The 23,087-nt window shown below is 35.6% G+C and overlaps 1 protein-coding gene across 1 annotated transcript in view; it reads right to left on the bottom strand.

Moving 5' to 3' along the window:
• The window catches only part of chm (CHM Rab escort protein), a 79,697-nt gene that overhangs the window by 12,487 nt on the left and 44,123 nt on the right, over positions 1 to 23,087 (bottom strand). The window contains exons 10-12 of the mRNA XM_065287298.1: positions 8,514 to 8,618; positions 6,193 to 6,256; positions 4,942 to 5,035 (exon numbers count right to left, since the gene is read on the bottom strand). Of these exons, the coding sequence (XP_065143370.1) occupies positions 4,942 to 5,035; positions 6,193 to 6,256; positions 8,514 to 8,618 (263 nt within the window). The remainder of the gene's footprint in view (positions 1 to 4,941; positions 5,036 to 6,192; positions 6,257 to 8,513; positions 8,619 to 23,087) is intronic.

The following is a 23,087-nucleotide window of genomic DNA, read 5'->3' as shown; positions in this document are numbered from 1 at the left end:
GAGAAGATCAGTAATATCAGAATGGCAATCAATACGACCTCAAATTGTACTGTGGTCAGTCAGATATCATTGCAACAACCTCAGAAATTAGCCATTCTCTCAGAATTTGACATAATTGATATAAAAACCTTGGAAGAAACAGTACAACATCTTAAAGCATCAACTTGCAGCCTTGACACTCTCCCCACATCTTTTCTCAAAAAGGTGCTTAACTGCTTAGAAACTGAACTCTTAAAAATAGTAAACACCTCTCTGATCACAGGCACTTTTCCAGAGTCATTAAAAACAGCAGTTGTAAAGCCTCTCCTAAAAAAGAGTAACCTAGACAAAACCATACTTAGCAACTACAGACCTATCTCAAATCTTCCGTTTATAAGCAAGATCGTTGAAAAGGTTGTTTTCAATCAGCTGAACAAATTCTTAAACTCAAATGGCTATCTGGACAACTTTCAATCTGGTTTCCGTCAGCATCACAGCACAGAGACAGTGCTCATAAAGATAATAAATGATATTCGCTTAAACTCTGATTCAGGTAAAATATCAGTGCTGGTGCTACTAGATCTTAGTGCTGCCTTTGACACAGTAGATCACACCATACTCTTACATAGACTGGAAAACTGGGTAGGGCTCTCTGGGATGGTTCTCAAATGGTTTAAAACATACCTACAAGGAAGAGGTTACTATGTGAACATAGGTAACCATAAATCTGAGTGGACATCCATGACATGTGGAGTCCCACAGGGTTCAATTCTTGCACCCCTTCTGTTTAATTTGTATATGCTCCCACTTGGTCAAATAATGAAAAAGAACCAAATTGCTTACCACAGCTATGCAGATGACACCCAGATATACTTAGCCCTGTCACCCAATGACTACAGCCCCATTGACTCTCTATGTAAATGCATTGATGAAATTAACTGTTGGATGCGTCAAAACTTCCTCCAGTTAAACAAAGACAAAACCGAAGTCATTGTATTTGGAAATAAAGATGAAACTCTCAAAGTTAACACATACCTTGACTCTAGGGGTCTAAAGACACAAAATAAAGTCAGAAATCTTGGTGTAATTTTAGAGTCTGACCTTAATTTCAGTAGTCACGTGAAAGCGATGAGCAAATCAGCTTACTACCATCTCAGAAATATTGCCAGAATTAGATGTTTTGTCTCAAGACAGGACTTAGAGAAACTTGTTCATGCTTTCATCACCAGCAGGGTGGATTACTGCAATGGACTCCTTACTGGGATCCCCAAAAAGACCATTAGACAGCTGCAGCTCATACAGAACGCTGCTGCCAGAATTCTGACCAGAACCAAAAAATCTGAGCACATCACTCCAGTCCTCAGGTCCTTACACTGGCTTCCTGTTACATTTAGAATAGACTTTAAAGTATTGTTACTCGTTTATAAATCACTTCATGGCTTAGGACCCAAATACATGACAAATATGCTAACTGAATATAAACCTAACAGATTACTCAGATCATTAGGATCAGGTCAGTTAGAAATACCAAGGGTTCACTCAAAACAAGGTGCGTCAGCATTTAGCTTTTATGCCACCTCTAGCTGGAATCAACTTCCAGAAGAGATCAGATGTGCTTCAACAGTAAACACTTTTAAATCTAGATTAAAAACACATCTGTTTAACTCTGCATTTACTGAATGAGCACTGTGCTGCTTCACACTGACTGCACCTTTAACTCAAGTCACTTTTACTCCTGTTTTATTCTTTTTAACATTTTTAACTGTTTTATTAAAATCACATTTATTTTCTTTAATTGTTATTTTAAATTCTCATGTAACTTTGTCTTTATTGTGATCTTATCGTGTAAATCTTATTTTTACAATTTCTTTTTCTTTTTTATATATTGTTTTCTCATTTCTGTGTAAAGCACTTTGAATGACCTCTGTGTATGAAATGTGCTATACAAATAAACTTGCCTTGCCTTGCCTTGCCTATGTTTGAGCGGCGTGTAAGGGGTCAATGCCTCTTGTGTTGTCCAAAGAGGCAGAGTTTACAACAAACTGGAAAAATAGTCCCTTGTTTTTTTGTTAAATTATATGACTAAAGCTGTTACCGTAAATGTAAATCATGTTTTTTATTAAGTACTCGGTATCGGGAATACTGAAATGCAAGTACTTGTACTCGTATTCCAAAAAGTGGTATCGGTGCATCCCTAAAAAAAAATGCTTTTTTATGCACTTACGATTTGATTAATTTATCAATATTTTTATATTATGTGTCTAATTAAGCGGTTACATTTTTAATAACTTACAAATGCAACCAAAATATGAAGAGTTTGGTTCCAAAATGCGATAAAAGCCAATTTTTTTTTAAATGGGTTACGGCCAAATCAGTATTTTATCAGATCAGTATTAAAAAGTAAATCCTTAATTTGACACAAAATCAAATATCCGCCATGTTATTCTGTCATCTTTTCTCCCTTTTTTCCCAAAACGCGATAAACGGCACCCCTCCTTCTCTGCAGATTGCAATAAATCCGCTCAACAAATCACTTAGATGGTAAACAACAATGGCGTCGCTTTGAATACACACAGAATCCTAGTGTTCTCATCTACTTTGTGATCAACAAAGAAACAAAAACAAAATAATACTTTTGATGGCATTGTTAAACCTGTGGTGGTTTTCTGTGATGGGGGCCATTAAAATCGAATAATTTACATGAGAGGCACTCGGGCGAAGAAAAATGACGGCTGTTGCTTGTTCTCCCGACAGCATCGAGCTTCTGTCATGCTAACACATTGACCCCAGGGGAAAAACTTTTCATTATTTCGAAAATCGAGCAGGACCAACACATTTTTACAGCTGATGTTATCGCTGTCAAAAAAGTTCAGCGACGACGTCCCAATGATGACAGCAGCAATGACAGTGTTCTTAATATGACAGAGTAAGTGTTTTGATTAATGCCATTAATGTTTAATCAGTGTATACCACTAGTCAACTAAATGAATATAACATGGCAAAGATGAATGCACATTTATACATTGATTTAATAGATTTATAGCAAAAAACTTGTCATGGATTTATTTCATTTTGTGGAAAAAAATAATCAGTTTTTATAATAAATCTTTGAAAATCAAATGATGGATATAAATGTTTAATGTTATTATAACCTAAAGATGCTATGTGAACGTTTGTAACAGAAAATAGTAATTTTCATCTTGTCACTTTCTTGGCATAAAAAACAAATATTTACCGAAATTAGTCTAAATGGATTTATTGCGTTTTGGAACCAAACTCTTCATATATAACATTAACGTTAATAAACTCTTTGAAAATTGCACAATCTCTGCCCCAACATTTACAACAACAATCTAACAAAATACAATTTTTTAAATAAAGAAAAATGAATAATGAGGGGCAAAATGGCACATAAATTCAAGCTTATGATGGCAACAGTCTTTTAGTATTTTGTGCCAAAATGTGCAATAGTGAAAATCACTGAGGTAGTTAAATTAAATTGAAAAATAAATGAATATAAAAAATAAAGCTGTTAAACTTAAAGTGACACTTTGTAGTTTTTCAACCTTCATGATATATTTTCAAGACCCTTGTGATGGTACATCGACTTAAAATAGGTTGAATGACATGTCCACCATAGCCTGACGGGGTCTGTATCACTTTTACTCGTACTTTTAAACTTGGGGTTTCGGGTAGTAACCCGAGCACAAAACAAAAAACGAAAAAAATCTGCTTTACGGCATACGTCACTTTCTCCACTTCCTCAAATTCGGACGTGAGAGCGCAACTATTTATTTTCCTGATGTTTTTGTCATGGCCGAAGCAGCAACTAACAAAAAGAAACCCAAGGTTTTGTTGGAGGAGACCAGAAAGAGAAAATGGGAGAGTGACAGATTAAAAAGAAGGACGAGGATTATATTATATTGGGCCAGCGTTCGCTCGCTAGCGTGAACTAAAGAAGGAGGAGGGGTTTCTGACCGATGCTGACTTGGCCCTCATGCTTTTGTACTAGTAAGTAATGTTATAATGCTTGCATATATAAGTCCTGTCTGGCGCCCGAACACTATTTTTTTACATGAATTTTACTGGCGGCTATTTGGAGAGTTTAGAGAGAAATTTGTATCACGTGACATTGTGGCGCCGTGGTAGCATAATGGACCTACGACACGGGCGATCCCGGTTCGCTTCCCCTTCAGGGCAAATTTTTTTAAATATTAACTTTAAGTAAGCGACCACTGTTACAACTGGTTTGTAAACATGAGCTACACAATTTTTTTGGCATTTGATGAAAATAAAACCCATGAAATTATATGACACATGACATGCTGGAAGGCACACTTTGTGACCTAAAGAGTTGTCTTCTTTTCCTTTGCAACAGCGCTGCGCCGCTTGCGGGCTCTAGGGGCGCTAGACGTGAAAAATACATGTCTAGCACCCCCTAGTGGCCAAAAAGTTCCATGGTGTGCCTTTAAGTATTTGATCTGTCACAAAACATCAGATCTAACAGTCAAACAAGTGCTGCAGTGGTCTCTTTTGAGAGCTGAAAAAAAATCAACCTATCAACTCGTCTTCTGTCTGTTTCGCTGTTTTTTCACTGCTACAACCGCTTTTTTGCTGCATTGCATTCATTTTCTGACAGCCTGACACTAGCAGCAAAAATAAACAAAAATGTGCGCTTTGGCGGAAATGCGTAGATGGACGTTACCTCAAGGAATGAGAAAGTGTTGAAATAAAGGTACCCCATATTGATATTTTACATGTGGCATCGCTGCATCATATCGTTAGAAATATAATCTATGTATCGATCCATATCAATGTATTGTTACACACCTAATTTCTAGGCCACTAATCAAATGTTAGCAAATTGTGCTGTTCTGGTCCTATATCAACAGTCTTAAATGTTTTTATATTAATCAATTACCCCCATGACATGTTAATGTGATTGGCTCATGTGACACTTACAGGTGCCAGGCATGCAGGTCATGGATGAAGAACACAGCTCCACCATCCTCACAGTTGATGCTGAGGAATCCACAGGAATAGTCACCAATGAGATCTGTCATTAAAACACAAAACACTACAACTTACAATACAAATCAAATACATGAATGACAATGTCTTTCAAATGGCTTTTCTTAAAGTGCCCACAACCCACACAACATTCAAGTCAGGTTTATTTGTATAACGCTTTTCACAATACACATTTTCAAAGCAGTGGAAAATGTGTAAGGAATGAACTATTAAGGACCATGTTTCTCTAAAAACAATCTATTGTTCTTAATTTCTTCTTGACTGAACAAAGAAAGAATGAACAATACATTATATTTCAATAAAAAGTCAGTTGCTTCGTGAATTAAGAGGTTTATCAATATAATACTTTCACAGTGATTCAAAACTTAGTTTTTTATTCAGTCCTAGCATAGCCGATGGTCAAGGTGCTTTAAATCAAGTGAAAAGGGAAACAAGATCTTGGTGCCATCAGGAAGCGTGGACGGGAAGAGAAAGCGCTCGTTTGCCGACTGTCATTCCAAAGGATGAACGGCTAATTAAAATTAGCCTGAATATTTAATTACGTTTTGTCACACACAGTCATGTAATATTCCATTTCCACAGTGTGTCAAGACGCTGATATTAATTTCTGTTCACCGAGGCTAATGAGCATAAATTACACACACCTTCCTTTCCTGATCTGCTTTGAATATTCAAGCGTGAATTCCTGATGGAGACTAAATTGGACCCTGAGATTCAGAAGCTACGCCGGCCCCTCCGGTTTCCTGTCCTGTGGTGGACGGCACTCAAATCAGCCTAAAAGGACGCTCGCGTGTCACCTTGCATTCTCCCGGGAAAAAGAAGAATTTATCCGATTCCAAACCAGTATTTCGTTGCTTTCATTGAACTGGTTATTTTTTTCCCCGTCGTAATTCACTTTATAACATTACGCTCAAAAGCGGGCCGTCAAAACGGTTGTAGCGACGCTGCAAATCGGCTCTGATGTTTGTCGTTTCTGTGCCTGCTGAATCTTGGACGTGGGCCAGGAATCCATCCAAATGTGATATGTGGCATAACAAAGATGTAATGCAATACAAGTCGAAATGCAAAAGTGCAAGGCTCGCAAGAAACACACCACACACACACAGAGACACAGCAGAGATGAGTACATGCCCTTTAAATGTTTAGATGAGCAAGAAAAAAACATAAAAGATAGATCTATACCTGCTGATCTGAATCTGAGGTTAGCACAGATCTGTCTGTAATGAGCACGGCTCGAGATATCTGCCTGGAAAAATAAAGAAACAAAATTAGCACATGAAACACAACAAAAGATGAATCATTAGATATACTGAATGACTGAAAGAGGCGGCTACACTAAAGGAGACTGCAAGTGTAAAGTGATGTAAATTCATTATGGCACTAATATTACACTGCCATCAATGTAGTTATTGTAATTCACGCGTCCATTAAAAGCCATTTACTCCCCTCATTGCATTTCAAACACATATTAATTTTTCTTTCATGTAATGCAAAAAGAGACGTTTTGAATACTATACAAACTGCTCTTTGTCAAACAACAAACAGTGTTAAGTACGGAGCAGAGGGTCTTGTATTGCACTGAAGGGGCTTATTTCGCAATAACAACCTGTACATAACATTATTACACGGCTATATACCTCATAAGTAAAGAGGAACATTAAATATTGATTTGAAATAATATGCAGACCTTCCACAAGGAAAACAAGTTTACATGATGTTTGAATGTTACAAACACATTATTTGGTTAGTTTTTTTAATTATTTGTAAATATAATGTCATATGTTAATAAAAATTTTTTGTGTAATATTAAACCGTACCTGTCAAAATAATTTGCAGCATCCGGGTTACCTTGTGTTATATGTTTTAAGCAGTTGTTATCTGGGAATAATAAACCTGCAAATGTTGCGACTGGCCAATCAAAATCAAGCATTCCAAAGAGCTGTGTAATAAGGGTTGCTTTAAATCTGATTAAACTAACATTAAACCCTGGTGCATCATGATCGATAGCAGTATTTGAACATAAAAATAAATTAAAATAATGAATGGTTCTTTTTTGATTCTTGTATAAGATAAAATATAACCCTACCTAAGAAGTAATTTTTTGTGATATAGGGGTGCACTGGGCAAAAACTAATGCGGGGTTAGTTTTAACACGGACTTTTTACATTGTTGCACAAGGTTGAGCATTTTTTTTTTTACTGTATTTTTCAAGCTGCCAAAATGCGATCTGTATCTGTATCGAAATGTATAATGTATTTCCAGAGAGTTATTGATGAACGAGTGTTTTTGTGGCATCATATGCTTTTTTCCAGTTTCTAAGTTGGGTGTGTAAGATACCAAATCCAGTGCTATGTCATATTAATCAGTGTCTTGTTGACTAAAACATAGCATTGTTTTGAAATATGTCTGTAGCTCTAAGAAACTTTTTTGGTGGGCTTGAAAATATTTTGACCCGGCGGGGTTAATTGTAACGCCGTGTTAACTAACCCCTCATCACTTACGATATAAAAACCGCTAATGTTAGCATAATTCTCGCCGTTGTTTTAAATAAGCTAAAAACGAATGATTGCTGGCTGCCAACAAAATAAATGTGCCTGTCTTATCAAAAATCATGTGTTAAATTTATTTTTGTTCATATCTTTAATATTGATTGAATGAGGTCACATCAAAGATTGAAATCATAATGAAATGAATGGCTAAAATCAGAGTTTGATGCTAATTTTCTCCGAATTTGATTTTTGGTATGGTGATACAGACTGGGTCACATAAAAAAAATTTGTCAATTTTTCTCACATATTTAGACATTTGTATCCATTTATAATTAAACTATTGTTAGAAAAGGTCTGAATGAATGAATACAGTGTGGATACCTGTCTATTATAGACAGATAATTATGTAAACAATATCCACTTCAAGTATATAGACAAAATAGTATTGAAATATTTGCCTACAAACTTAATTTTTAGCAAGTGTTACAACTAACCCCCTGCCTGTTACAATTAACCCCACCTATGGGGTAAGTTATAACGTTTGCACTTCTGTCATGTTTGGTGTAATTGTCCAAGAATGGTAAGTACTAGAAACAAACTTCAAATGTTCATTTGTAGCAGAGATGTGTGTGTTGCTTGTGTAAAAATATAATTAATTTGAATGATTGAGCCAAAACCCAAAAGCTTTTCAGTAGGTTGTGCCCCACTTTCCCCTACTGTTTTCTATATAAAATTATCCTACATAATGTAAAAAATATTGTGTGAAAATATAACCTTGATATCTAGAAGTAAATTATGAGAACTTAAATTTTGGGGGGAAATTTTTCCTATTCTTTTAACATTATTCAAAACACGTAATGAATTCAGTCTTCATTGTAACAAATCTTACAACTGGTGCAGCTGGTGCATGTTGGACAGGATGATCAATATGTTTTTTCATGAAAGAAATACCAATTTCTCATTAATTACAGAAATGAATATAAATCTGACTTTTGTGGTGTACGATGCGCTTACCCGTGCGTCGTGCTCCGTCTTTGTTCATCTCTGATGTACGAATCCTCAACCACGAAATGACTGCAGCTGATCCTCTGACCGCGAGTATCAATCACAGCCTTAACTCTATGACACATAAATACAGAAGATTAATCAGAACTGCTATGTACTCAACACCCAAACTCTGCTTTTTTTACCCGCACCATCAAAAAAAGCTCAAGGAGATGGTCAGACTATGACTTGAAGCTAAAATATTAAAATGCTGAAACACCATATATTATCTACCCACACGATCCTTTATCAGTCAGTGGCTACTTCAAAAAACTATTTTTTTTGCTAAATAAGTGACCTGTCGTTTAACAAGTGCCACTATAAAGATATGTGGGGCATTTAAAGTGTGCTGCCATGAGCAGAGGTGAGGTTAAGGACAGCAGGGGAAATCAATGCTAAATGAAAATAATAAATATTTCTAAATAAAAATGCAACTAGCCATAAGATCATGCATAGCTAGGAAAGAATAAATTGTTTTTTTGCTTCTTAACTCTTTCACCGCCAGCGTTTTAAAAAAAAGTTGCCAGCCAGCGCCAGCGTTTTTCATGATTTTCACCAAAGTTTAATGCCTTCCAGAAAATGTTCTTCTTTTAATATATAAACATACAATACACCAAATGAAAGAACAGACCCTCTGCTTTCAAACAAAAAAAACCGTTTCATCCTACCTTTAGTGGTTCTTTTGCAATCAGCTTTTGAATATGGGTAGGTTTTTGCAAAAACACCATATTTTGAGCAAAAAGCAGATATAATTCCATTTTTATGACGGACTTTTCATAGAGATCCCATTCAGAGCGATCTTTAAAACAGACACGGACATGCAGCCGCTTGCCATAGAGCAATACTTCCGGTTTTAAAAAGTTGCGGAAGGGCGCCACCTGGTGGATAATAGCGGTATTGCGGAAAGACGGAATATCTCGTCATTGGCGGGGAAGCGTTTTCTCTTAATTGACGAGATATCTCGTCAATGGCGGGGAAAGAGTTAATGTTGATGTCAAAGGCTGTGCATCCATTAAAATGTAACACTATTGCTGCAAATTCTTGTCTCATATGTCAATAGGTAGGCAAATTAGGCAAAGCCAAGATGGAATGGTTGCTTGACACAACCAGACTACATTAAAACGGGTCACTAAATATAGGAAAACACAATTTGTGCCAACAATGACACATTCAGTCTGGCAATTTACTGCCTGCCAAGAGAATGAAAACATTTATAAAGCAAAACCTTTCAGTTTAAATCGGACTTTAACAAAGTCCTACTGCAAATCCAACATTTACAAACTTTGGGCTCTATCATACATCCGGCACAAGTATCTTTTACAAGTTTCAACCCGGCGCAATTATCATTTTCACATTTAACGCAACGTTGTTTAAATAGCAAATGCTAATTTTGAAACTTTTATGTGCTAATGCGCATCCATTTGATAAGCAACCTCGCGTTGTCGTCCCGTTTATGGGTGCATATTACTAACACACTTATGATATGATGAGAGAACCGTTTTTAAGTAATGCATTTCAAAGCACTCACAGCGCTGTCCGAGTGCTGAAGGCTCTTCAAACGTTTGTAAATTCTTCATCTCCTGTTTGTTACAAATCAAGTATTTTTAGAGTACAAACCTTTTCTTGCATATTTGTAAATTATTCTTAGAGATTCTTTCACTGATCATGTAGGCCAGGGTTCCCCAAATCTTACCCTGGAGGTCCGGAGCACTGCAGAGTTTAGCTCCAACCCTAATCAAACTTACACACCTGTGATTGTCTAGTGATCATGAAGACCTTGATTAGTTTGCTCAGGTGTGTTTGATTAGGGTTGGAGCTAAACTCTGCAGTGCTCCGGACCTCCAGGGTAAGATTTGGAGAAGGGGGATGTAGGCTATCCATTCATTACAAGAAAAGGAACAACGCTTTTAGGCTGTACGCTTGGCGCACAAACCATTCTTGAATTAGCAAAAGTGGCATCGGACATGCCTGTTTAGACCGTGCGCTTTAGACAATGCGCTTAGATCATTAAAATAGGGCCCATAAACATCAAACCCTAACTTTTACAAACTCCCACTGACTAATTACAACACTAAGAAAAGTGCGTACACTACGCTAATACTCTCCACTGAATACAGAGGAGTCTAAGATGGCGGCGCTACCGGAAGGTAGTTATTTACGTTAATAAAGTTTTAAATATGATATTTCTACAACAACACCGCGCGGATTACTCTCAGAAGACCTTTTTGGATTTATTTTGTGAAGGATGGACGCACTTTTTTGGACTTGAAGGTCGTGGACCCCGTAACATTACATTCAATCAACTGAAAGATCTAAAACATTTTCTAAAATATCCGAAAATGTGTTTGTCTGAAAAACGATGGACATATGCATCTCGGATGGCTTGGGGGTGAGTAAATCATTGGTTTAATATCATTTTTGGCCGAACTATCCCTTTAAAAGGACACAATTGTACCTGCTGTGTTGATTCTATCTTAAAACGGTTTAAATCATTCCAATCACAAGAATTTCAGCTTTCAAAAGATATGCGACATGTTTAGCTTTTTAAAAGTTGTCTGTCAAATAATGCAGTGTCTCTCCCACGATACACTGAAATTTTAAGGGGTTAAGTAAATTTGTGCTTAAAACAAGCACAAAAAACTGCTAATGGGTTAAGAAATATTTCTTGAATTAATTGTTTAAAAAAAAAAATTCTTAATTTTTTGCAGTGTAAATCCAACATTTTAAAACACCCACCTTAACTCTTTTCCCGCCATTGACGAGATTTTCCGTCTTTCCGCAATACCGCTATTATCCACCAGGTGGCGCCCTTCCGCAACTTTTTAAAACCGGAAGTATTGCCCTATGGCAAGCGGCTGCATGTCCGTGTTTGTTTTAAAGATCGCTCTGAATGGGATCTCTATGAAAAGTCCGTCACAAATATGGAATTATTTTTGCTTTTTACTCAAAATATGGTGTTTTTGCAAAAACCTACCCATATTCAAAAGCTGATTGCAAAAGAACCACTAAAGGTAGGATGAAACGGTTTTTTTTGTTTGAAAGCAGAGGGTCTGTTCTTTCATTTGGTATATTGTATGTTTATTTATTTAAGGAAGAACATTTTCTGGAAGGCATTAAACTTTGGTGAAAATCATGAAAAACGCTGGCGCTGGCTGGCAACTTTTTTTAAAAACGCTGGCGGTGAAAGAGTTAAATTCAATATATTACATCCACAGTAATTCCAACAATTAAAAACACCCACTGTAAATCTAACATAAAAACTCCCACTGTAAATACTACTTTTACAAACTGTCCCTATAAAGTGCTACCAATGTAAAAGTTATTGCTCAATTATTATATTAAGATTATGTAAAAAGTTGCATATTGTTGATGTTCATAATCGTTTTTAATATCGTCACCTTCCTAAAATGACAAAAATGTTTTAGGCCGTTTTATTTAAGTCAAAAGACATTGGGACTTTTTGGGGCAATTTTACAAGCTTTTCTAAATGGCAGCTGCATCAAGAAGAACACAAATCTACTCAATCTCTGAAGTTAGTTCCATTTATTTGTGTTTTCTGAGAAACCTGAAAAAAATGACTTAGGCAATTATTTTAGGAAGGTGACGATATGATAAACATGGTTGGCACTGTATTGGGTCACCACTTGACGTGCGAATTAAAATCTGGGTCCCACAGCAAAAGTTTAGAACCACTGGCACATTACCACAAAGGCATAAATTTGACCTTCCTCTTTTAATCTTTGCAACCGAGAAGGAAAAAGAGGGAGTGAGAGAAAAAGAGGAGGAGAATCTGTTGGCTTGTTATGTCAAGAGTTATAAATGTGCTTTATAGGGCTCATTATCCAAACTAATGGGCTAGGGGTGACATCCTTGAAATGGACTTTCACAACACAATAAAGGGGCAAGAAAGCGTCTCCCTCCCCTGACGAAAAGTCAAGCCTCGAAATAATCCTTCCCCCACGCACCAACTGACTCCAGGACAGATCTGTTTATGTAAATGAAGATTTATTTACTCGAAGGTACTTGCAGAGGAAGCAGAGGGTTTCCAATCAATCCTCAGCCAATGGGGTGAAAGAAAGCAATATGGGATACACTTCACAACCCTAACACACCTGAGGGCAAGCACAGCGGGTCACTCCTGCCCACAGCAAAGCGGCTTCTGGATTTTGCACACAAACCACCAATTGACAGCTATGATTAAGAGGTTAAACAACAAGGTATCAGGGTCAGAGCGAGTATTTTTGACCTGTTGGTGGAAATGAAGCTGGTGCTGCCTTACCATTACAACTTAACCATTATGTGTTATTTGCAAACTTTCATATGATGTGCTGTTTGCGTTATGTACATTTTTTTTACATTTTTGATTTAAATATGCCACCAACCTAACATTATCTAATACGCAAACACAATCTCTGTTGTGTCTCATGTGACAAACGCTTTTGATTTCCAAAAATTGTGATTTCATTGAATCAAAGTGTTTTGGAATAGTTACGTAAAGAATGTGATAAATTATTGAATTAAAATGAATAGTTTTCCTTTAAATAACAAAAATATAAATCTGTTGTTTTAGTAAAGAATACAATGCTCAGAGAAAAACTTGACATGCACCGATCGATCGACCAGAATTGGAAAATGTTTCGTATGATCCAGTCCCTCCAAAAAAACACGATTATGCGATCGCATGATTCAATGCATATAATCAGCCAAAGTCCGCATATTTATGCGGGGCCGCATTTGTTAAATACGCTACACTTTTGCCGCATAAATTGCAGATCTGTTTGCAAAATATGCAGAGCTTGCATGATTTCATAATCCCCGCATTTTCGTAGCAAAAAGTAATATATATCTTAGCAGAAAGTTGAATTTTTTTTGCATTTACTTCACACATACGCAGCCATGTTCCCTTTTTTTCATGGGAATGGTAGGAAGTGACATAATTACGCGACGTGAACATAAATGAAAGGCTGCAAAAGCTGCAAACAGTATTTTGCAAGTTCCACTTCTACTTTTCACGTTCAAAAGACTGTCTAGCACCAACTAATCTTCTTCGTAATTCTACTTCCTATTACACTCAACAGTCACGTGATATGAAATAAAACACAGAAAAATACATTTATCCAAAATATAACTACTCCTAACATAAAACAAATCCGTAACATATAGTTATGGCTACAACAAAGGATTTTTGCCCGCAACAATCACAAAAAACGCTTCGTTATTCTGGATGGCCGGTTACAAGTTGGCCGGTTGTCAGTCTTATGACATTATGATTCTAAGCCGTCCCTTTTGTTGCCAGTTGTGCAGGCAATAACATCACACAGCAGTGGAAGCAGTGGAAGCAGCACCCGACCAGTTATCCAAAAGCTGCATTAATTTAATTCCGTATCCGGAAACGTGATCCATTTTACATAGAAACCGCAACCCAAACTGCACGTGCAGTCCGCACGTGCCTATATTAATTTCTGCCCCGAATCCGCAAATGACACGACAAAACCACTATAGTTGAACCATATGCTAAACCACCATAGTACACTGCATAGATGGAGAAACTAACTAGCTTGACATAACATAAGTTTTCTGAAAACAATTCTGTATAACTTTGTCGCAAATTGGTCGTTTAAACCATGTTGGCAATTTATTGATAAAGCACAAATAAAAACAACCACAAGGTTGACCAAAGCGCTGTACATTAGAAATAAAACATAAAAAGAACACTTAAAGCAAAATAAAATACAATAAAATGTATTTGTTGACAATTATAAGCTTAAAGCGTCATGAAACCCCGCTGTTTCAGCTTCAGTTTACCTCACTGTCATTTCAAAAAATGCTACTTAAATGGGCGTGGACGTTGTGAGAAGAACCACGATGAGTGGGTGGGGCAACTATAAGCTAAGATTATAATATTTTACACATTTACTTCAGAACCGTATCCATGTGCGATTATCCTGAGCCCCAAACACCCCTCCCCAGGCTGACCTGGCCGTACGGAGCACATGCACGCGCGCACACACAAAAGCGAAACGTCTCTGCACTGGATAAGAACACGCTATCTTATAAATAAGATTGAGACACTGACGGGTATGAGGTACTACAGGTATATGACACGTCACACCCCGTGACATTTACACGATATGAAGTTTAAACCCGGAAGGCAAAAATACCCCAAAAAGCTAAAAATTCATACGTTTTCTCCTAATGTTAAAATTAACAGATACTAACACTGTCTTCTATGATGTGCAACACAACTAACTTTTCTAACATCTAAAAAAAAGTGTTGGTTAGTGTTTCATGACGCTTTAAATTGAATTTAGTTGGGCTTGACAGCGACCCTAACAACTTGCACAACAACCATTAGTCCGGGGACCTTGGCATGTGACCAGACATCTCTTTTCTTGACATATGTTTGTCCTGCCTGATAAACTACTAAACCATTGCAACAATTTTTGTTAAATTTGTTTGCACATTCGATCATACAACAACTTCCCCCATTTTAGACGCGTTTCCACGCTACATGCTAATGCTGTCGCTCAGACTTTTTGCCACTTAGGTGGCGTCACGTGCATACCCTCTATTACCTATATTGGTTCAACAATATAGTTGATGATGTCACGTAGAGGGTCTTGTTGTTGTGTTTTAGTCCTCTGTTGATGTGTCACTCATTAAAGGGATTCATGGTCTTAAAGCTTGGAGCTCTGCACATATGCGCTGTTATCAAAAAGATTGCTTTAATTCTGTTTACAAAATAAAAGACATGAAATGGACTTTGTATATATTTAGAATGACATATATATAATGAACTGCATGTTGCTTTCTTATTTTGTCCATAAGCATGATCAATATAAGTCTACACGTCATACTTATGTAAGGGCTCAACATAAAAGACTGCCCGGTGGCCCGGGCAAGCGCGAGAGACGTTCGGGTCAGTAAAAAGTACTGTCAGTTGCCCGATCGGGCCAGTGCTTCACCGTCAGTCTTTAAAATATATTTTCATCAATGTTTATTATTTAACATCTAATATTGAAAGCAGACATTTATTTGGGTAAAACCTGACGAAAGAAACAATGCAATATTTTGCACAATTTGCTGTCAGTTTACAGGTAAAGCAGAACAGTTGGGAGCCTTTATTCGTTGTAACATGTCTGTTGTATATATATATAATTATATTTGACTTTTGAATGATTATTTTTTATATGTGACACTGACATTTTTTTATTGGGGTCAGTGAAAATTTTGGCCTGCAGTGAACATGACTGAGTCTGAAAGCACTTTTTTGAGATCTGTTTAAATGAAAGAAAATCATGTAATTTAATGCATTTTGGGTAAAAGTGCAATGTTGAATAATTGATTTTATAATAAAAATTATTCTTTTTTTATTAAAGAAATGTGTTTTTTGTTTGTAGCCTATATGCTGTCAAATATAGTTCTTAGAAAAAAAATCGTAATCGGCAAAAATCTGTATTGGCAGGTCACACCTATGGAAAAACCAACCAAGAAAATTGCAATCAGTGCATCTCTACTTATAATGGAATAAAATATTACTAATATACAGATGTGGCCTTTAAAAATGCGCGTTTCTGAGAGCAGAATGCCGCGGAGACTTCCGAAATTCTGCGAGATCCCGCAGAAGGGGAGTTCGGTGGGGGACGCAGGAAATATAAAAACCTGTAGAGGGCAGGCGTGTTTCATGTAGGCCATACTGACGACAATGTGTGTGCTCGACTTCATGCTTAGCGTATACTGTATGATATTGAAGTAACATGACACGGATTATCAAAGTTTAGGCGATAGACTTTGATGTCATACAAATGCATGCTTTTTGGCAAACATTTTGTTGGCGAAGTTTTCTTTTGCCAGTTACATAAACAGTCACATATTCTTCATAAAAATCTGACTCAAACGCGCATCATTTGTCTTATTTTTTCCGTGTACTTACAGTAGAAGAGACGTGATGTATGATAATCGAGTCTTATAACAAAATAATTCGCGAAGACCTTTGAAGAGACCGAGCGCATTTACGCAATATCATTAACTAGTTTATCTAATTTTACATTTAGTTCATTTTTGCATCTGAACGTTTTAATAGCTTTAACATGGTTGTGTTGCACTTTTCTGCATTACTGAACAGTAGGCTACTTTTTATATTATCATGTTTCCCTTTACATGGTATGAAACACGATAAAAAGTATGCAATGGTGTTTAATACATTTCACTGAGAATTTGTATAATATGTTATACTTTTGTACTAAGGAAATAAAATCATATTGTGAGTGTAAATATTCATAAATTGGAGGAGTTTCTGAGGTGTTTGTCATCGGCAAAATGTGCAGTTTCTTTGTTGCTGATTAAAAACCGTTGGCTATGTGATTGTTTAAAATTGACATTTTTTCTACTTATTATTAATTTATTTTTTGCCTACATTTACTCAAATAATATCAATGTGAAAATATAAGTAATTCATACTTCAAGTTAGGCGTAAAACTTACACATTTTTGATGTCAAATAGAAATAATAATAATTTGAAATATGCAATTATTACAGTTTAAAAAACTTAAATATATTACTCTGACCTTTTTAAATATATTGACTAAAATAATCTGTAAATGTAATACTTATATTATTAAGGCGTATACATCAAATAATATATGTACATTTTACACAAAATATCTGTTCTATTTTAAGTAATTTATTTTCCAACTAAAAAAATCGCATAACTGCATTAAGAGATTTTATTAAGTTACTTTAATCATTTATTTTAGAGATATTTACAAAGCCACTGAATCATTTTTAACAGTGTGTACATTATGACCTTACGGTAGACTATTATTAAATGCATATAAATAAAAATATGTAAAACTAAATAAAAAATATATCATACACGGACTGTATGTATACGTTTTCTTGTTCGGTGCACGTGGGTTTAAATGCCGTTTTTCTAAAGAAGAATTTTAAAACTTTATTGGTGGTAGTTGAGAAGAATTCCTTTTTCCATTTCTAAATCATTTTGAGCGCAATATAAATATATCGTATTTTTATTCTTATTATATAAGAATACGCAATTTTTACAACATTTTTAACATATGGAAAATATACGTTAGGCATGTTGTGTGAATTTCCTAATTACAAGCTTTTGATGAAATTGCACCAAAACTAAACGTGCATAAAAACATAAAAAAGTAATTTAAATAAGCGAAAAATCTTTTTTATGAGCTCAAAATGTTGAATATAATGTGCTATTGCTGAAAATTGCCCATCTCTAAAGGAGAATATTCATCTTTAAAGTTGAAGAAACAAAAAAGTACTGACAAGCATTCTCAAATATAGCCTATATATTCTGCAAGCACTCAGTTGAGAAGAATTCCTTTTTCCATTTCTAAATCATTTTGAGCGCAATATAAATGTATCATATTGTTATTCTTATTATATAAGAATACGCAATTTTTACAACATTTTTAACATATAGAAAATATACGTTAAGCGTGTTGTGTGTATTTCCTAATTATAAGCTTTTGATGAAATTGCACCAAAACTAAACGTGCATAAAAACATAAAAAAAATCATTTAAATAAGCGAAAAATCTTTTTTATGAGCTCAAAATGTTGAATATAATGTGCTATTGCTGAAAATTGCCCATCTCTAAAGAAGAATATTCATCTTTAAAGTTAAAGAAACAAAAAAGTACTGATAAGCATTCTCAAATATGTATATTCTGCAAGCACTCATTTATCCATAATGATGTAATTTATTTTTTAATAACATATTGTCGCTGTCGGGCAAAGATACTCTCTGGACACCAAGACCATGTCTATGGGTTCAAGAATAACAAAATATTGGCCATTTGAAACTCGAAAGTCATCACTTTATTTTGTCCCATTGTTTTCCATTTTGCGGGTGATAAAACTCCTGTGCGCGTCGTTCAAATTCATTGAAATTTTGTTCACTTAGTTTAGCAAGTATGTATAATACAATTTCAATAATGTTTTTACACTGCACATCGTCTGAGGAAATCCGAAGTTGCGTCGAGGGGAACCAAGCTGACAGCCGCTACAGCAGAGATTGTCACCTACCTACAAAAGGGTACCTGCAGCGATATCATTCTGGCTTGGTGGGATGTCAGCCAGCGAGAGTCCTCTGATTCTGACCTTGTTCTTTTACTCCTCAGAGTCTAAAACCAGGAGGGCATATTAAGTATTCGTTGTATTTTCATTTTAACAGAGCAGCTATGGTTGCGCGTTTCACACACCTCTCCAAACCACGTTGTTAACACTATGCTTGTTCGACTTCATGCGGCGCCACAAGAAGATGACGTCAGAGTACCGCGAGAATGATTCAAGAAATCATATTTCGCCTCGCTCTCGCGATACTGTGACGTCTTCCGGCTGTCGATTCTCGGGGCGCCGCATGAAGTCGAACAAGCCTATTGACAGCAGCAAAAGCTACGCATGCGCTTTTAACTTGTAAAACTCAAAGGTGTATGGGTAATGTAGTCTCTGCTCTCGGTGGGACGAATTAGGTAGCTTGCATTGGCGGCAGCGCAGCCAAAGGATTAAATTAAGCCTCTGATTTAAACAGATGTGCAAATGAGCGTTCTGGTACGCTAGAAGTTTGTAAACATATTTAATGCTAACTACTTAAAAATTCAGAAAATATTTTTTACAGTGTATAAATAAAAAGACATGAAGGAAGTTAATTCCAAAATGTAATTAATTGTACATGGTTTAGCTGCTTGTTTTAGCAGCTACCAGTGACACAGAGTCAAGAAATTAAAAACCACCCACCCCTAGGTCTGCCAATTCTTTGCCAACCCCCAATGCTAATCGATCACCTCATCATCAGGGAATCAAAAGAAAACCGGTTTATCCAGTTTTCACCATCGCGTTGGGTTTTAATTTCAACCCTTGCAGTTTCTTTGTTAAAATGCAATTTAAGCAAATAGGCCTAATACATACGCTGTATTTTATTTTAAATGAATGTTTATAACTTATAAAATTAAGTGAATATCAGGTAACTTAATTTGACATATGTTGATATAACCTAGGCTCTTTTTGTTATGAAACATGTTCAATGGTTACAGTGCCTCATGGTGGGGTTGAACCCCTGGTTCAGTTTACCCCATCTGGTTCACTTTGCCCCACAGCCACCGTTTTGGAAAACTGCCTAGCTTAGTAATTCAGGCTAATCTTTAGCTTAATCATTCACATGGTTTTATACATTAGCCTATCACCAATATGTATGGTATAAATATTTACACCTGGATAAATCTACTTTGACATAACAGCCATTATACCTGGTATGTATACATTTTACTTTGATAGGATAAAAACTGTTTTTTTTTTTTTTTTTAAATCATACTTTAATCATAAATCTTTAATTTGTCCTTCTCTTTAACATAGCCAAATATAAATTATGGTTGCTGTATTTGTGGTCACACGGCTACAAATCTGTATGGTTGCCTAGATAAAGGGGGTGGGTCAACTTACCCACTGGCTCACTTTGCCCCACTCTCCCCTACTTGGTATTGAGAAACGGGCATTGTTTATCGAAGCCGGAGCGCGAGCTACAAACTACAGAGCGAGTGCGCGGGTGCACAATGGTGAAAGAGCAACACACGATGTAAATAACTAAACCAGTGCTCGCAGTACAGACACTTTATATTTTAGCGTACTGCGTACCTTCACTTTCTTTTGCGTGCCACCACTTCTCATGTTGCTGGTACTTTGCCTTAAAGAGTCAAAGGGCGTTTCTATGTGGCGCTGCGCAGACAGTTCGGCAACTAAGACATCAAAGTACCGCGAGAGCAAGTCGAAATGTTACAAATGGTCCGACTTTACCTTTGCTCTCGCGGTACTCTGATGTCATACGCCGACCAGTCAGCGCCGCACCATTTAAAGTCGAACACACAAAGCGTCAAGGCAGGGCCGCTGGAAGTCATTTTGAACAGGGGGTGCTGTGAATTTTTTTAACCAAAAAACCTATGAGCCTATAGGCCTATTTAAAATACATTTTAAAAATAAATACATTGAGATTTACTACTTTATTGTCATATACACAACAGGGCACACAGCCAGGGTCTGAAACACAGACATCATCAGTTCTCAGATGAATATGCGCTATTAATCAGAAGCAAAAATACTTATCCCAGGGGGAATTACTTTCGTTACAATTTACATACAACATATAATATTATAACAACATATAATATTAATTAAACTTCACAGTTTTCAATGTCCATGCGAACGAACATATTTTACTTTCGTTTTTAAGTTAAGATCACACGTCGATTAACAGATGTAAAATATTCTCACATTAACATACCTAGTATATTTTTATATAGATCTTTTTTTACTAAATAGTACTATTACTGTCTTTTTTAAACATATAAATAATTCATAATTTGAACAAAAATAATAATGGGTTTAGTTCTGATATTGTATACTTTTATAAAGAAAAACATGGTGTATAATTACATTTTTAGAATAGGCTTTATATAAGGTTTGTACTGTAAAAATACTTTATTTGTTACAAACAAAAGATAAAGAATTTACAAACGTGTGGAGAGCCATTTCAGCACTTGGACAGCGAAATGTTTTTTTTAAAAGCATTACTTAAAATGTTTTCTCATCTCACCATATCTACAGGTGCAGAGTTATTATATACAATAAATCCGTTGGGTAGCATTTTAAAAAAAACATTTAAAAGTAGATGCATTTGTTTAAAGCAAAGCATTTATTTACTTAGCTACAGATGAAGCAGCTCTTTGCGCCTTCTAACGTCTCATAATTGGTCATCATTTATGTCCAAGAGACTCAATAATAATCTGTTACATTTTAATCCTTTAATTTTTCATATTAAAAAGCGTTTTTGTGCTGCTGCGCATCCATGTATGTAATAAACAAACCCGCGTTGTCATTCCGTTAATACGCATATTATCAACGCGCTCTTTACTCGAACAGAAAAAACTCGCCTCGCGAATTGCGCCGGTTGTATAATAGAGATTCCAAAGTCTCTCATGAGCTAGAGGACTAATATCCAGGGAGTTCAGTATTTCTGTGTGGGCATGCATCAGGGAAAGGTGTGTGAGTCTTTTCTGGGTCATGGTGCTGCATACCAATGTCTTCAAAAGATGCAAGGCGGAGAAAGTGCGCTCGGATGAGGCCACGGATAGGCACAGTAATGAAATTAAAATCCAAAATACACGTAATAACCTACGTGTGTCAAAAATAATTTCCTAAAATATTCATAAGTAATATATCAATTGTGCAAAATATTTTAACCTAAAAAAAATATATTTCTCGCCTTCCCGCGACCATGCGTCAAGGTCTGGAGGAAAATGATACCTGCCCGGATCCCACGCACGCATCTGCAGTTATATACATTTTACAAAACCAGTATTCATTAGATTTTAAGAACTTTTTTGCCACTTTTAAAACTGTAAAACTAAATAAAAAAGATATCATATGCCGAATAAGCATGTAAGCATATGTTTTCTTGTTCGCTCCACGCAACACGGGTTTAAACGCGGTTTTTTTTCTAAAGAATAATGTTTACACTTTATTGGTGGTGGTTGAGAATAATTTATATTGCTTGCAGAATAATGTATATTGCATTTTAGCGCAATATAAATGTATCATATTGTTATTCTTAAATTAAAGAATACTAATATATTTTTTACAACATTTTTAACTTTAAAACATACATATAAAGATGCTTTGTACAATAGCTTTGCTTCTGACAACAATTTTCTGTAATAAATCAGTAAATGAATCACAAAATGTGTTGAAAGTGGTGAATAAAATGCTTGTCAATTCAAACAAAGGTGTATAAAACCGCTTTAATTAACAATAACTAAACTGTGCTCTTTTGCATACCTCTACTTTTCTCATGTCTTTCTTTATACCACCTCTATCTTTTTAAAATCTTGCCACTTTTAGAAATAATTTGTTTGCATTTTTTGTATACTGCACACTTTATTTGCATCAACTATACCCATAATAACATTTTCTACGTTTTTCTTTCAATAAGGAAATCTGTTTATTGTTATGAATAACGGCTGAAAGGATTAAAAAAAATCATAACACTGACTGCCTATATGCGCAAGAAAGGTATTATTAAAGTTTTAAATATGTAAAACTAAATAAAGATATCATATGCCCACTGTACAGTATGTAAGCATAGGCCCATGTTTTCTTGTTCGCTCTGCGTGGGTTTAAACGCTATTTTTCTAAAGAATATTTTTTAAACTTTATTGGTGGTGGTTGAGAAGAATTCCTCTTTCCACATGTATAGCATTTTAGCGCAATATACATGTGTCATATTATTGTTCTTAATATATTAAGAACAATAATACTAATATATTTTTACAACATTTTTAACTTTAAAACATGTATTTTTATACCACATGAATCTCTTTAAAATATTAATACTTTTAGAAAAACGGACATAATTATTAATATTATAAACAAACAATGAAACGGTGTCAAAATTCGACAACACAAATAATTAAGATATTCATTGTAAATAGAGTTAAGTGTATTAGGCTCACACTAA

The sequence above is a fragment of the Paramisgurnus dabryanus genome, chromosome 18 (assembly GCF_030506205.2).
Source record: "Paramisgurnus dabryanus chromosome 18, PD_genome_1.1, whole genome shotgun sequence".
NCBI classification, from domain to species: domain Eukaryota; kingdom Metazoa; phylum Chordata; class Actinopteri; order Cypriniformes; family Cobitidae; genus Paramisgurnus; species Paramisgurnus dabryanus.
Note: the sequence above shows the minus strand (reverse complement) of the source record. Positions and strands in the feature narration are given on the sequence as shown.